The sequence below is a fragment of the Cucumis sativus genome, unplaced genomic scaffold (assembly GCF_000004075.3).
Source record: "Cucumis sativus cultivar 9930 unplaced genomic scaffold, Cucumber_9930_V3 scaffold91, whole genome shotgun sequence".
Lineage (NCBI taxonomy): Eukaryota > Viridiplantae > Streptophyta > Magnoliopsida > Cucurbitales > Cucurbitaceae > Cucumis > Cucumis sativus.
The window spans coordinates 99,832-116,992 of record NW_022279580.1 but is presented as its reverse complement, the minus strand read 5'-3'; the positions used below and the strand labels follow the sequence as shown (position 1 = coordinate 116,992).

The window sequence follows — 17,161 nt, the reverse complement described above, 5'->3', positions numbered from 1 at the left end:
GACAAATGCTACAAGTTACATGGCTACCCACTCGGACATAGACTTGCCAACAGCAATAATTTTGTCCATCAAAGACAAGACAACACAATCCAAGATGGAAATGACAAAGTGACAGAAGTTTCTAAGAGGAATCAATCTGCCTTTTTTGCTAGTCTCAACAGTGATCAATATACGCAGCTTCTGGGCATGCTTCAAACTCATCTCAACACACCTCAAAATGGTGAGAATTTCAAAAATGAGACTACACACGTAGTAGGTACTTGCCTCTCTAACTCACTCAATGATCCCTTAACATGGATCATTGACTCTGGTGCTTCCTCACATATTTGCCATGACAAGTTTATGTTTACAAATCTCTATAGCGCCCAGAATATGTTTGTTATTTTGCCCACTAAGACTCGTCTAAAGGTTGAGCATATAGGAGATGTTTTCATATCAAATGATCTAGTCCTGAAAGATGTACTTTATATTCCTGACTTCAAGTATAACTTGCTGTCAGTAAGTACTCTCCTCAAGGATGACAAATTTGCCATATCATTTGTTGATTCTAATTGTCTTATTCAGGACAAGTGGCTTTTGAAAACGATTGGGAAGGCTGAATTAACTAATGGGCTCTACCTACTCAGAATGAAAAATGAAAGAGTTAATTGCATTCAGCACACTGCACTAATGTGTAAAGTCTCGGCCTCTATGTGGCATAAACGGATGGGACATCCCTCTATCAGCAGAATAAAGGAGTTAGCTAAGATGATAGAAATTTCTGACTTTCCAAATTGTAAAGAAGTCTGCCATATTTGTCCCTTAGCTAAACAAAGACGTCTCTCTTTTCCTATATTGAATAACATTGCTGAAAATATATTTGATCTTATACATTGTGACATATGGGGTCCTTTCAAAACCCCAACACATGCTGGTCATTCATATTTTGCCACCATTGTAGATGATAAATCTAGATACACTTGGGTATATCTTTTGAAACATAAGAGTGATATCCTACAAGTTATACCTAGATTTTTCAAGTTAATTGAAACCCAATTTTCAAAAGTCATCAATGTCTTTCGATCTGACAATGCTCCTGAGTTGAATTTCAGGGATCTTTTTGCCAAATCTGGAACAACTCATCAATTCTCGTGTGCTTACACTTCTCAACAAAATTCAGTAGTGGAAAGAAAACACCAACACCTTCTTAACGTAGCAAGAGCATTGATGTTCCAATCAAAGGTTCCTCTTATCTTTTGGGGAGAATGTGTTCTGAGTGCTGCATACTTGATCAACAGAACGCCTATGGTATTACTATCAAATAACACTCCCTTTGCTGCTCTATTCAAGAAGAAAGCAGATTACAACATCATTAAGACCTTCGGGTGTCTTGCCTATGCCTCTACCCCCTCAGTAAACAGATCTAAGTTTGATCCTAGAGCACAACCTTGTGTTTTTATGGGGTTCCCACCAGGCATCAAAGGATACAGATTATATGACATAGCCAAGAGAAAGTTCTTTATATCTAGGGATGTCCTATTCTTTGAAGAACTATTTCCCTTTCATTCTATCAAAGAAAAGGACATTCCGATCTCCCATGACTTCCTTGAGCAATTCGTCATACCATGCCCTCTATTTGATTGCCTAGAAAAGGAAGATAGTATTGATGCAAGACCTACGACAGAGGATAGCCCTGAAGACAGCCACGATGTTGATGATCAAAATCCACATATCAGTAACTCAGAAGAAACCAGTAACACTGACCAAGAACCAATTCCCATCATGACCAGAAAATCCTCCCGACCACACCACCCACCATCTTACCTAAAAGACTTCCATTGCAACCTCACCTCCCAAAATTCAACTCCCTTTCCCCTTAACCAATACCTCTCCTATAATGCCTATTCCCAACACCATAAGAACTATATGTTCAATGTTACCTCCATCTATGAACCCACATATTATCACCAAGCCGTGAAACATCAGACTTGGAGAAAAGCTATGGCTGAGGAAATAGAAGCCATGGAAAGAACCAATACATGGACAATTGTATCCATTCCAAAGGATCATCACACCGTTGGCAGCAAATGGGTGTACAAAGTAAAGTGCAAACCGGATGGTACCATTGATAGATACAAGGCAAGACTTGTAGCAAAGGGCTATAACCAACAAGAGGGAATTGATTTTTTGATACCTTTTCACCAGTGGCGAAAATAAGCACTGTGAAGATATTCTTAGCTCTTGCCACATCCTATAATTGGTCCATTAGCCAAATGGACATAAATAATGCCTTCCTCAATGGAGACTTATTTGAAGAAGTGCACATGACCCTACCATTGGGTTATCAAGTCTCTCAAGTACCAGACAAAGGAGAGAAATTGGCTTGTAAACTAAATAAGTCCATTTACGGTCTTAAACAAGCATCAAGGCAATGGTTCCTAAAATTTGCAGCAACAATATCCTCACATGGTTTCATCCAATCCAAGGCTGATTACTCCTTATTTACTAAGGGGAATGGAAGCACCTTTGTAGCATTATTAGTATATGTTGATGACATATTACTAACAGGACCATCTCCTTCGAATATCAACTCAGTCAAAGATTCTTTGAAGGCACACTTCAAATTAAAGGACCTAGGACAAGCAAGATACTTCTTGGGTCTAGAATTATCAAGATCTGAACGAGGACTTATGCTCTCCCAAAGAAAATATTGTCTTCAAATCCTAGAAGATACTGGTTTTCTTGATTCTAAATCAGTTGTAGCACCTATGGATCCTAATCTGAAGCTATGTAAATCTGAAGGAGAACAACTGACTGAGGAAGACGCCACTTGCTATAGAAGATTAATTGGCAGACTGATATACTTACAAATATCCAGACCTGATATTTGCTTCTCTGTTCACCGCTTAAGCCAATTTCTGCATAAACCTACTAAACATCACCTAGATGCTGCTCATCACCTATTGAAGTACCTCAAAGGTTCCCCAGGACAAGGTGTTTTAATAAAACCTATTGATTCGTTTCACTTAAAAGCCTTCGTTGATGCTGATTGGGGATCGTGCCTTGACACTAGAAGATCGGTCACAGGGTTCTGCATCTTCCTAGGGGATTCCATCATCTCCTGGAAATCTAAGAAACAACCAACCGTCTCAAGGTCCTCTGCAGAAGCTGAATATAGAGCCTTAACATCAGTCACCAGTGAGCTAGTATGGATCACACAGCTCCTTACTGATTTTAAAATAAAGACCTTGATGCCAACCACTGTTTTCTGTGATAATCAAGCAGCCATTGCTATTGCTTCGAATCCGACATTTCATGAACGGACAAAACACATAGAAATTGATTGTCATTTTGTTCGAGACAAAATAATTGAAGGATTTCTAAAGGTTTTACCTATCAACACTAGCCTACAACTAGCTGATATGTTCACTAAAGCACTACCTTCATCTACCTTAAACAGACATATATCCAAGTTGGGAATGAAAGACATTCATCGTCCAACTTGAGGGGGAGTATTAACAATAAAAGTAGTTAGACTGTTATTTTCTGTTGTATTAGTTGTATTAGTTAATATGTTATTTTCTGTTGTATTAGTTGTATTAGTTAATCTATTAGACAGTTATCAGTTGCTGCCAAGCATCTATAAATACCAAGCTTGGTTGATGTAAATATCTTTGACATACAGAAATAAAGAATTTACTGCAGTCAGTAAATCTTTTCTCCCAAATTCTGCTTCTTCTGTTAATCACCGATAGACCATGTTGTAAATATTGGTCTATCACTAATAAATCATATGAGTCTATCAGCGATAACTTTGCTATATTTGCATTTTTTTTAATGTTACTATATCCTTAATTATTATTTCTCAAATGGTCATCTATTACAATTATCCTAAAAAAATAACGAGTTTCATGGACTATTCTATTTTGTTACGTGGGCCATAAACATTTTATTTGATTTATTATATTTATAAAAATTAACCATAAAACAAGACTTTTGTTTTTCGTTTGAGATGGAATGAATTAACAAATATGTATTCAGTAGATAATTTCTATTTAAAAAAATATCTTTTCAAAGTATTTAATTTACCTAGTCAGAATTCTGAAATAATATATATTTTTTGTATTTTTATTGTATGGGTACAGTGAATTTTAAATTTTAAAATGTTATTAAATGTAGTATTTGATGAGGCGAAATTTGTTGGCAAATTAAAAAGAAAAATCAATATTGTTTTTTAAAACATTGACTTTGGACAAATGAGGAATATGAAAAATAAAAAATGGGCTTAGTGGTTTTTAGATTTTAATTTCTTCTCTCTCAAGATCTCTTTGCTAAAAATGACCTTAGGAATATGAAGCTTTTAAGATTTAAACATTTTAAATAGGTAACATCAAAAACTAAGAAAGTTATCTATAACAATAACAATAATAAAAATACGACTAAAAGTTTAGAGAACGGTAAAAACTAAGAAAATTATCTATAACAATGATAATAAAAAAATACGACTAAAAGTTTTAAGAAATGACAAGAGAGCTCGAGAGAAAGATAGAGAACTCAGAGAGTGATGAGAGAAAAAGTGAGTCTTTTTCTATGTATTTTATTAAGGGAAAAAGAAGAATTTTTTCCCTTCCAAACTTGTATTTGGTAAATTGAAATAATATTTATAAGTATAACAAAATTTTAAGGTCAATCAATGATAGACATGGTTAGACTCTAATAGATATCCATCCATGTCTATTATATCTCTACAACAAAAATGGTATATGACGACAGTTATTTTCTGTCACGAATAAAATCCGTGACAGTTATTTACAGTCATAGTATTGGAAAGTCATGAAAAGTCTTTACATGACAGTTTTCAAAAACTGTCGCAATAAGTTTTTTCATGACAGAAAATAAATGTCGTTAATTACTATTTTATGACAATAAATAATTGTCATCATTTGCCTATTAATGACAATTAAACAAATGTCGCAAATTTGTTTATTATGACATTTTTGAATTGTCAAGGATATGTCAATCCTGACAGTTCTTTTAAAAATAAATGTCATCTTTTCGAAATTGAAGACTGTAGCCACCTATTTTTACCTCACCAATATTTTTTTTTAAAAATAATATTAGTAATAATTGCTAAACTTTTATTTATTTATTTATTGAAAAAAAAGGTAATAACATAATATCTTATAACATCTCATTTTTTTTATTTTAAGAAATAAAAATAAATCAATTTATTTTAAATAAAGTATTTAATATCACATTTACCTTATTTGTACTATTTTAGGAAAAAAAATAAATGAATTTGTTTTAAAAAATATTCTAATATCAATTTTGACTTATTTAAATCATTTTATGAAAAAATGAAAATCAATTTTAAATAAACGTATTTCAATACTTATTTGATGTATTAATTTACTTTTCACAAATTTCAAAATATCTCATTTAATTTATTTTAGAAAAATAAAAATTTGTTTTATTAATATAATATCAAAATTTGATTTTATTCTTATTAGTTTTTCTTAATTTGTAGTACACTCCATCTATAAATAGGGGCCTTTGTCATTTGAGAAGAGAGAAAAGTTTTTTGAGGAGAAAATTTTGTTACAAAAGGTCACCGAGAAAGTGTTAGAGAAATTTTTTTAGAAAATCTCTACCATTTGAAAGAAAAAAAAACTTTTGCAAAAGGTGGATATTTTTATTTATTTATTCTTGGTTTCTTTTACTTTCATTGTTATTATTTTTTTTAGAAAAAAAATCTTAATCTTTTTCTTCTCCCAAAAAATAGAGAAAAAGAAAAAGACAGACTTTTTTTATCTTTATTTTATTCTCTTTAAATATATATATATAAAACGAAAATTTCATTTATTTATTATTATTAATATATTTTTATTTGTTATTAATGTTTTTTTATAAAAATTTCTGTTTTTCTTCTTTTTAACTTTATTACTGTTTTTAACTTCTAAAAACTTCTGTTTTTCTTCTGTTTTACTTTATTATTATGACTATAGCTTTCTATATATTTAAAATTTTTAGTACTGATTTATTTATATAATTATTATTTATTTGTTATAATAATAATAATTATTATTATGGGTGGCAGCAAGACAACTTGGGCCCCACCACTTTTTTTTAAATAATCTTTTTCTTTCTCTTCTAATTCTTCTTCCTTTTATTTATTTTGTTTCTTTATTTCTTCTTTCCTTTTTCATTATTTATTTATTTCTTTCTTTCATTTCTTTCTTTCTTCTTTATTTTTATTTATTTATTTATTCATTTTCGTTATCTATCGTTGCTATTTCTTTTTTATTTCTTTTAAATTATTTTTATTGCATACATAATAATTATTCTTACGTAGTTTTAAACTTATGAATTTCTTTTTGCACTTTGCGATGTTACCATGACATTTTATATCAATTATTTTTTTTCTTCTTATATCGTATTTATCTTTACATTTTATCATTCTAAAAAAATCTGACGGTGAAATTAGAAATATCTGGAAGTCCGTTATTTTCAAATTCTTCAGGTGAGGGAATCGGTTCTTTGGGAGTCCAAGATCGATTCCTAATATTTTTTTAAAAAATCAAATCTTATCTTACTTGCTTAATCCGTCGTGTGATATATTTGATTCCATTGTGCATTATTTCCTATTGATCTAATTTTGAAATATTTCTTAAATTTTCTTTTTTAACCGTTTAGAAATTTTTACTTTAAAACTATCCTTTTTAATTTTTTTAAAAAAAGTTTAACATATAAATATATATTTCATAAGTTTTCCCGAATCAACTTTTTAATAACTCACTTCTATTTCGCTAAAAAAAATTCCTATGATGGAATCTAGAAAATTTGGGAGTCCAATTTCCTAGAATTCTTAAGGTGAGGGATCAATATCTTTGAGAGTTCGAGATTTGATTCCAAGAAAAAATAAATTTTATAAATATTTTTTAAAAAAATCTTTATTCGAAGACTAGCCCATGATCGACTTTGAAAAATTGTACTAATTTCTCATTTTCTTAAGGTGAGAAACTTTTCTCAATAAGTAGTCTTAATTAATGAAATATTATTCCATTTATTTTATGAGATCATTGCTTCAAATATTGGAGTAATGAGGGGTGAAATAAGACATTGGTTTAAAAATAAATTAAAAAATATTTTCAATTCAAAATTTGAAATTTGGCCACCGTTTATCTAAATGAGTGTCGTGGGGTGCTAATGCCTTCCCCACACACAAATGACTCCCGGACTCAACTCAATTTTTTCGCAGACCATTTTTTTAATTGTTTACTTTATTTCGGTGTCCAATCACACCGTAAAAAAGATTGGTGGCGACTCCTATTTTATTTTAAAATTAGCTCTTTTGAAGACGTCGGCCCTCCGCGTCGTCTCGGGCACGTGGCGACAATGATAGTTTAAAAAGGTCACGAATTCGTATTTTATGACAATTTTTCCTGTCAAATATATGTCAATCGTGATATTTTTTTTAGAAAATTAAATGTCATTGTTTTGCTATTGACGACATTTTTTTTCTGTCAAATATAGGGCAATCGTGACAGTTTTTTTTTATAACAAAAATGTCATTGATTTAATATTGACGACAATTATTGAGTGTAACGAATTCATATATTATGACATTTATTTTCCTGTTGCAAATTTCTCAACTACTATCGCTTTTCCCTGTTCTCCTTGTCGCATTGCCATTACACGAACCATTTGAATGACAATAATGTTATAATACATAACACCCATATAGAAACAAATGGTCGACACTTTAATATATATACGCTATAATACACTTCTTTGTAATATTTATACATTTCCAATCATGTTTGAACAATTTACAAATATGAAATTACAACCCTTAATCAAAACTAGTGTAAATATCATCATAATACATATAACATGATTTTCTATACAAGCATAAACAATCAACCGGTAATCCTTCATCTATGAAAATATTATTTGTTTCTACAGTTTTCTGCATTCCTGATGTACTACTTGTTTCCTTTTGTTGCGAACTTACCTTGAAAAATAAGATAGAAAATGAGATAATATTACTAAAGAACCATACTTAGCGTATAGTCAAATGAAAAATGGAAAAGAAGAAAAATATATGACACCTATTGGATGATATTATTTATTCACTAGTACAAAAGTGGTCTACAACGACAGTAATTTACTGTCATAAACGAATTTCGCGACAGTTATTTTCAGTCATAGAAGCGGGAGTCATGGAAAGTCCTTCGACGACAGTTTTTAAAACTGTCGCAATAGGTTATTTTATGACATGAAATAAATGTCGTTAATCAACATTCAACGACTTCAAATAACTGTCATATTTTATTTTATGACAACAAATAACTATCATCATTCGTGTATTAACGACGATTAAATAAATGTCGCGAATTCATTTATTGTGACATTTTTTAATTGTCATGAATATGTTATTCGTGACAGTTTTTTTTTTTTTTTTAAATGTCATTGTTTAGTTATTGACAACATTTTTTTCCAGTCAACGATTGTGCAATCGTGACAGTTTTTCGATAACGTTAAATGTCATTGTTTTGCTATTGACGACATTTTTTTGTAGTAAAATATATTGCAATCGTGACAGTTCTTTTAAAAAAAAATTGCCATTGTTTATTTATTGACGACATTTTATTTCTGTCACATATAGGACAATCGTGACAATTTATTTTGTTAAATAACTGTCATCGTTCTCCAATTTACAACAAGTAATAACTGTCACAAATTCATTTATTACGTCATTTATTTTATGTTGCACATTTCTCAATTTACTATAGTTTTTTTCTGTTCTCCTTGCCGCTCCACCATTACACGAACCATTTGAATGACAATAATGTAGCTGAGAATGACAATTTTGAATTTATAATATTGACACCCATGTACAAAAGAATAGCCAACACTTTAATATATATACACTATAATACAATTTATAATATTTGTACATCTCCATACAAGTTTCAATAATCCACATGTATGGAATCCTAACTCTTAATCAAAAAATATTTTAAATAGCATTAGAATACATCTAACAAGATTTTTTGCAGAAGCATAAATGACCAACCGAGAATGTTCGACCAACCATCTTGCATCAACAGGATCTTGACATAGAATACTTGTCTTCCATGTGTGGCAATAATGAACGAATCTGAAGAATGGCCAATTCGACTAAGGTTTACCAGTGTGTAGTTCAGATTGTCCTTCAGAACACCAACATTATTTTCAACCCAATTGCAATTGAAAACAACAACCTTAAACATATTGTAGTTGACTTCCCAAATCTCTTGAATGGTGCCATAGAAAGACATGTCACAAACGACCGGGTTTTTGTCCTTCACACTTGACACTTGCATTGTTGTTGCGACTAACATAATCCCACTGTTTTGCACCGTTCGGTAGTCATCACGAGATTTTGTGTGGTAAGACGTTCCATTAATTATGTATTCGTCGTACATCATTAAAGCAGGGTGGGGTCCATGTGCAAGCCAACGTATGGTGTTCGAGAGAACCTTTCCTTCTTGTAGTTCACTCATCACCTATTGAATAGAACAATTAGTCGTTCTAAATATTGAACAATTAGATTAAACGAAAATAAACTTTTGATTGTGTACATACCCGATCCCTAAACCATGCACTGAATGATCGTTCTAAATATTGTTCAACTTGTAGCCACTGTTCATTTTTGGTTCTTCTGCGATTTTCCATCTTTAATTGATTGAAATGTTGCATATGAAAAGTTTCATACATTAAAGTGGTCCCTTGAGGGTAAATTAATGGCAGTATATAATCATACGAATGCTTACTCAACGTATGGGTGCACTTCTCCAATGTTCTGTAAGACATGAAGATGTGCTTGCTTGAGTTGTTGGACATCAGGTCGAACGTATGTTCCTGCTGATAACGGTCGATCGCTTTGTATTTCTGCCCTTGAAATGAGTGGCCCAATCCAATAGGATCTAATCCAGAAAGAAAATCTGAACAGAATTCAACTGCCTCCTCGCATATGCTTGCTTTTGCAATGCATCCTTCTGGTCGAGCTCTACTGCTAACATAAATTTTCAACACTTTCATGCATCGTTCAAATGGGTACATCCATCGCAAATATACTGGTCCACAAAGCTTTACTTCTCTAACGAGATGAACGACAAGGTGAACCATGATTGTAAAAAACGAGGATGGGAAATACTTCTCAAGATTGCATAAAGTCAGAACTATATCTTCTTGCAATGCATCAAGATCTGAGACAGAAAAACTTTTGGCACAAATCGCATTGAAGAAGAAGCACAATCTACTAATAATGTACCTCACATTCTTCGGTAGGACTGAACGTATTGCAACTGGAAGCAGTTGCTGCATTAAAACATGACAGTCGTGCGACTTAAGGTCGGTTAGTTTTAAGTCATCCAAAGAGACACGACTACTAATATTTGCTGAATAACCTTATGGAACTTTATTTCTGACAAAATCTTGCAAAACCGATACTTCTCTTCTTTTGACAGTGTATAACATGCCGCATGGATATAAGTTCTATTACCAGTAAACGTTGGTGCCAATTCTGGTCTAATTTTCATTTCAACCAAGTCAAGTCTAGTAGTCATCCCATCCTTACTTTTTCCTGGTATATCAAGTAAGGTGCCCACTATGTTCATGCATACATATTTTTCAATATGCATTATGTCTAAACAGTGTCAAACATGCAAGTGTTTCCAATATGGTAGTTGAAAAAAATCAGGTATTCTTTTCCAATAGTCATTGCCACCTTCATTATGCACGGTCTTCCCACACTTCTTCCCACATGAAAATATCATGTCTTTCATCTTAAGGTACATGGCCTCCCCCGACAAGGGTTGTGGAGGAATTTCCATGCTCTTGCTTCCCATTAAATTATTTTTTTTGTATCTGTATGGATGATGTCTTGGCAAATACTTATGAAAAGAAATGCCCACAATCAAATGTTCCTCGTAAACAATCATTGAGAAAGAAACATTATACTTAAGATTTAGAGAAACAAATCCACCTATTAACACTCAAATACCATGAAACATTCTCCTAAGACTTGAGTCAATTCAGACCTCCCCTATTGGATTTTGTCGACTTTGACAGTTTTAAAGACTTTGGTCCCTATTAAACGAACCATTCGAATGGCATGATGAAAACTAATGGAATTTGTTACATTAATTTGAAAGGTTGTCTCATTACCACCTTAGTGATGGAACCATCTTGAAGGAAACTTCTGGACTGGGTTCAACAACCCCCAATTAGCCTAGAACCTTTGTTATTTCAAGTTTTACACTCAATTGAAGGACAATTTCCTTTACAGACATGATGAATAATGAAGGGAATTAGTTGACAATTAATTATAACAATAGTTTGTCTTTAGTTAGTTGATTAGGGTAGGTTTGTATAAGTAGTTTGGTTTACATTGTACAAGTAATTAGACCAATTTTAGATTGTACCACAGTACACTGCCAGAAATTAAAATTCAAGAGAAATCAACAATTAGAAAACAGAAATTAGGCATAACTCAAACTCACAAAATAATCTCATGTAGTTGCAAGAACGAATTAAGGTCATATAATGAAAATTCAACGATTAATGACTGAAATTGGGAAAAACTGAAACTCACAAAACAATCCCATGGAGACAAAGAAGAACTTCATAGAGAGAGAGAGAGGGGGATAAGGAAGAGAAGCTTACCGGCGGAGGGGTGACGACCGACGTCCACAATTTGAAGCTTCAGGTTGATGGCAGAGGTTTGGAGAAGACGGGGGTGGTGGCGACGGGGTGGTGGTGGCGAGGAGGAGGAGATTTGGACGGACGGGCAGGAGGGGGCAGTGGTGGCGGCGGGACTTAAGATGGCTGGAATGGGGAGAAACGCGGACGAAAGGAATGAGGGAAATTTAAGGGAGAATGCGCGCGGATAGGAGGAAGAAATTGGGGAAAAATTTTGGGGAAAAATTAGAAGGGGAAATTGTGTTTTTTTTTAAAATACAAATATGTAATTTTAATTTTTTAAATATAAAATAATAAATTTTTTAATGGTAACATTCTATGACATTAAATAACTCGCGGCAAGTGTTTTCCGAAAAAATCATTCTTTTCCCGCCAAAACGTGAAATTTTCTATTTTGTGATAGTTTTTTATTTTCCCATTCATTTTGTGAGATATATAACTGTCATAGTAGACAAATTTTCTTCTAGTGATTATAGTTCATTTGACAACTCTACCCATGTTTTAAGTTGTAATCGTGACTTTTATCTATGTGACTTTTAATGGGCAATACTACAATCGAAAACATCATCATCGATTATACAGGCCCAAAGGCAAACAAAGTGCTTACCTTCTGAAAAATCTTCTTTTTATAGCGATACCCATGAGAAAGTAAACAAATGAGTAACTTTTATGAGCATGATTTCACAGGAAGAACAAGTGGGAGGTAAAAAACCCAATTTTACATTGTGATACTAGTTGGGTTGAAGTTACCAGAAGGAACTGACATCATTGATATTAGATGCAGTTTCAAAAATGGTCATAATGTTAACCATGCATTGACATGAACAAAAAACAAAATCCTGAATTTCAACGACTTTGAGAATTAGTCGTTATGTTATCCATATTGTAACAATATATCAAAGCTATGAAGTTAAGAGCGTAGAAAGCACCTTTGAGTAGTACTCAATTATGACCATTTTTATAATCCTTGTCCCTGAATGCAATATCCCCAAACTTTTTCATGTTTAGCTAGTTCCTACAAGATAAATTGTTTCACGTTATACAAATGTTATAATTCAACCTAAAAATCATAAAGAAGATAGGATGCATGAATGAAAATATTTGGCATGATGTGCCAGCAAAATTATAGTTACTTACTATGGAGTCAAACGAAAGATATTCTTCAGGAGTCACCACCATGGTAGAATACACAATCACAAATGATAGCAAACACCTGTCACCAAGAAATAAAGAAAAAAGAAAATAATATTTTGCTTAAGATCAGTTAAACATATGAACCATATATGTTAAGTTTGTATAATATTGGCAACTGACCTTAGATCATGATTAAACCTACAAAACAGACAAACATTGAAAAATAGAACACCAATAATCTCATGACAAATAAACAATAAAAAACCTGAAGTGAAATTAGTTTTGAAAATATATATATCCAAATCCTTTGTTCCAGCTAGATTGACAACTACAGTAGCTAAAAGTATCTCGAGAATCTCAGCTTTTAGCCACTCTAGTTGCATCTAGCTAGTAATTGTTTTGAAGAAATCCCTTCCTGTTGAGCTAACTACAAAGGAAGAATCTAGAAGTCACTATCAAGGAAGCATACATAAACATGTTGACAAGAATCTAAGGAACCATTCCTATAAAAGTAAAACTATGAGGGTGATGTTTTTCCTACAAAGAACCATCAATATATCACAAAAACCATCAAAGAAAAAAATTCAATAAGCAAAACATTTAGGTCTTAAGTGTAAATAAAAGACAAGAAATATATAGAATTTTGAAAATGGAAAACAATTAGGGAAAATTGTAAATAAACTAAGGTAAAAGCTTAAATTTGTATCTCTTTAGATAACTTCTTGAAACTGCAAATTCTGAAGTTAGTCTCGCGACCACGTCATGATCACATAGTGTTTATATTTATTATCAATTTGAAAATTTATATTCTCAATTTGAAATCACTACTACCAAAATTGGCTTACTTGACGTTTTTAAAAGCGTCAAGTAATGGACTGTTAAGTATAGTCACATTACTATACACTAGAAAATCGTCAAGTATACAGTTACTTGACATTGTATTAACGTCAAGTAATCTATCACACTTGACGCTTATTATGTGTCAAGTGAGGTTATATACATGACACCTTTTATGTGTCAAGTGAGGTTATATACATGACACCTTTTACGTGTCGAGTGAGGTTATATACATGACACCTTTTACGTGTCAAGTGAGGTTATATACATGACACCTTTTACGTGTCAAGTAGAGTCCTATACTTGACGAGTTTTGCACGTCAAGTAGGATCGTATTCTTGATATTATTTACATGTCAAGTAAGATCATATGCTTGACACTATTTACATGTCAAGTAAGATAATATACTTGATACTATTTACTCGTCAAGTAAGATAGTATACTTGACGCTATTTATCCGTCAAAGTAAAATTGTATATGTGATTTAAGTACGATAGTATACTTGACATATATTTAACATCATGTATAGCATTTATTAATATATTTAATATACAAAATGTTCCATTTTCTGTTTTTTTCATTACGTACATTCATTTCAATAAAACATATTCATCAACAAAATAAACTCTCCAACCAATAGTTACACAACAAAAAATGACCAATAATTTAGTATTATTATAACACCCCGAACTCTAAGGTATCTTACTTTTAAATTAAATTGCATTTTAATTTGAAGATTTTTTTTTTTTAGAAAAGAAGTTAAGGGAGAAAGGGGATTAGAAATGTTATAATAATAATAATACTATATATTTATTATTATTATTATTATTAGTTATTATATTAAATAAGAGAAAAGGTAAATAGAAAAAAGAAAAGAAAAGAATTTTTTTTTTCCTTCCTTCTTCCTCCCGCGCGCAAACCCCCCTCTGCTCCTTCTTTCAGTTTTCTTTTCTTTTCTACCCAGCCGCCGCCCACCCTCCTTTTCCTCTCTTCTTCTTCTGTTCGCCGATAGAGACTTTCTCACCAAGTAGCTGCATATACAAAACTGCATAAAATGGTTATGTGAAATTAACAACTTCGAATTATTATTATCTTTTGTCATACGTATACCTGTTTCAGGTAAGTAGAACCCTTTTGTTTATAAGTCTTCAAAAAATCATCCACATTTTTTATTTCGTTGGAGGACAAGCGTTGGAGATATGCACCATTTTTGGCAATTCCTTCTAATCGCCAGATTTTATCTCCCCTACTTGGAGGGTGGTGTTTCTTGTACCCTTATGCATCATAATAAACAGAAAACAAAAAAAGGTTTGAATATATTCACCAACTTTGATCTAAAAATATAAGGACTAAAGGGAATCTGAATGAAATACGGCCATTGGAAGGACTAAGATATATATAAAAATATAAAATAAGTCTCAAAAAGGGATCTCCAGAGAATGATATTTTCACTTAAAAAGAACTTTGCATTTGAGAAAAAAAAAAGGCATACCTTCACCACGCTGATCCATCACTCTAAAAGGTTCGGAGATAGCTCCCTCAATTCTTGGAAACTTAGTTTTGATTTCGTCATCCACAAATTTCACTCCCAATCTAAACTTCTTAGTTTTGGTCCAACTTGAATTGTCACTAAAGCTCAAATCATTAAGCTGTACAAACCCATTTGCCAAGCGAATTATCTTATCATTCCCAACAATGGCATGGTTAAGTGGCATGGTTAAGATGAAATCGGGGGTGGGTGGGGGGAAAGGGAGATTGGAAAAGTGGGGGAATTTTAGGGAAGGGGGAAAAGAGGGAGAAATTAAAAAAAGAAAAGGTATTTTTATAAAAGAAAGTTTTTAAAAGGTAGGGGTTTTGGGAAGAGTTTTCTTGAGGAGAGAAAGGGGAAGATACAAAGAGAATATATATTTAACAATTTCTTTAAAAAAAGTTTAGGGAAATTGAAAGTAAGGGTGAAAGTTTGAAGTTTTTCAGCAACATTTAAGTTTGTTTCTAAAACTATATAGATTTTAATTACATTATTTATGTGTGTTACTAATTCTTTTAGTGACGTGGATTAAAAATGTGACACTAATAATAATTTTTTGTGACATTTTTTTTTGCTTCTTTACAAACGAACTTTTACTAACAAAAATAACTTGCGCCACTAAAACTTTGCCATTGAATCATAAATTTCTTGTAGTGAATTCAAAATGAGAAAAACAAAATAACTAATTGATCAAATAAGTAAACAAGCAAAAGAACTCCAAAATGGCGAGAATTGCACGAAGATGGAGAGTTGTGGGGGTTGAAGGTCGACGGTCGGTGGTCGGTGGTCGGTGGAGATAGAGAGTCCTGGTTGTGGGTTGGCAACTGGTGTAGAGATGGAGTGTTGTGGGTTAGAGTCTATGTGGTTGGCCATCCGAAAATGGAGAGAGTGTCGTGGAGATGGAGAGTCGTGGATTATGTCGACAATCGGTGGAGAGATGAAGAGTTGTGAGCCGCGGCCGATGGAGATGGAGAAAACGATGTGAAGGTTTGGTGGAGAGAAAGAGGGAGATAAAACGAGAAGGGAAGGGAGGAAAATTTTCAATAAGTTTATTTTAATAAAATAACTTTTAATAAGTTTATTTTTATATTTTTATGGAGGAGGAGGTTTTTTTATAAAAGAGTGAAAATTATTAGTTATAATAAAATGAAAAATGTATATAAAATAACAAACGTTGAAAGGGCTAAGATACTTAATTTCTAACTTAATCATCATATTAGATCATAACTACATGAGCTAGCTTTTTCTACCATACATCAATTGGATTGTGAAAGTAAAGTAATTGAAAGATATACAAATTGATAAAATGCCTTGAATTTGTTACATGTGGTGCTACGAACAACAAAGTATAGAGGCACAATTTAATTTGTACTAAGAAAAGATTTTCTCCAAAACATGTGTCTTCTCTATCTCGTAGATGTAGCTATGACACTGTTAGTAAACCACAAATAGATATGTACGTCGATTTCTCCACACGTTTTTTGTAATTCGATAATTCATTGTTGATTTCTTTAACAAAATTATATTTTCAATGTGGGTGATTTTCAACTTAATCCAAAATATAAAGCCTATTTAAGGTCACGAGTCCTTGATCGAATATAATATCTTTTTATACTAATTGTGACATCAACTATCTCATTTTATACTAATTGATTTGATATTAAATTAGTAATTGGAGAGAATATGTTGCAGGTGCAGTGATTCAAGTCATAAACGTCATGATCGCTAACACATATCAGATGTCAGTTGAGCCATGTGTTTTATACTAATAAAACTCTTGGTGTCGAATAATAACTCGGCAAATTAAGTAAAGGATCGTGTTCTATCGAAAAGTAAATAAATAAACAATTACAATAGAGATCACTTCCAGGTTTACTGATTTAAGCGTATAGTAAAATTATGAAAAGTAAATATGACAATGTATACTCCTATTAC

General features: G+C 32.2%; 2 protein-coding genes across 2 annotated transcripts; one reads left to right on the top strand and one right to left on the bottom strand.

Moving 5' to 3' along the window:
• Nucleotides 1–2,174: 2,174 nt before the first annotated feature.
• LOC116406346 (uncharacterized mitochondrial protein AtMg00810-like) lies at nt 2,175–3,521 on the top strand. The gene has a single exon (XM_031890063.1). The coding sequence runs from the start codon at nt 2,253–2,255 to the stop codon at nt 3,483–3,485; it is 1,233 nt and encodes a 410-aa protein (XP_031745923.1). The 5' UTR covers nt 2,175–2,252; the 3' UTR covers nt 3,486–3,521.
• A 10,832-nt stretch (nt 3,522–14,353) lies between these two features.
• On the bottom strand, nt 14,354–15,461 carry LOC116406350 (calmodulin-binding protein 60 A-like). The gene is made up of 3 exons (XM_031890067.1): nt 15,191–15,461; nt 14,809–14,972; nt 14,354–14,729 (listed from the first exon to the last, which is right to left on the bottom strand). The coding sequence occupies exons 1-3, from the start codon at nt 15,411–15,413 to the stop codon at nt 14,655–14,657; spliced, it is 462 nt and encodes a 153-aa protein (XP_031745927.1). The 5' UTR covers nt 15,414–15,461; the 3' UTR covers nt 14,354–14,654.
• Between the last annotated feature and the right edge of the window lie 1,700 nt (nt 15,462–17,161).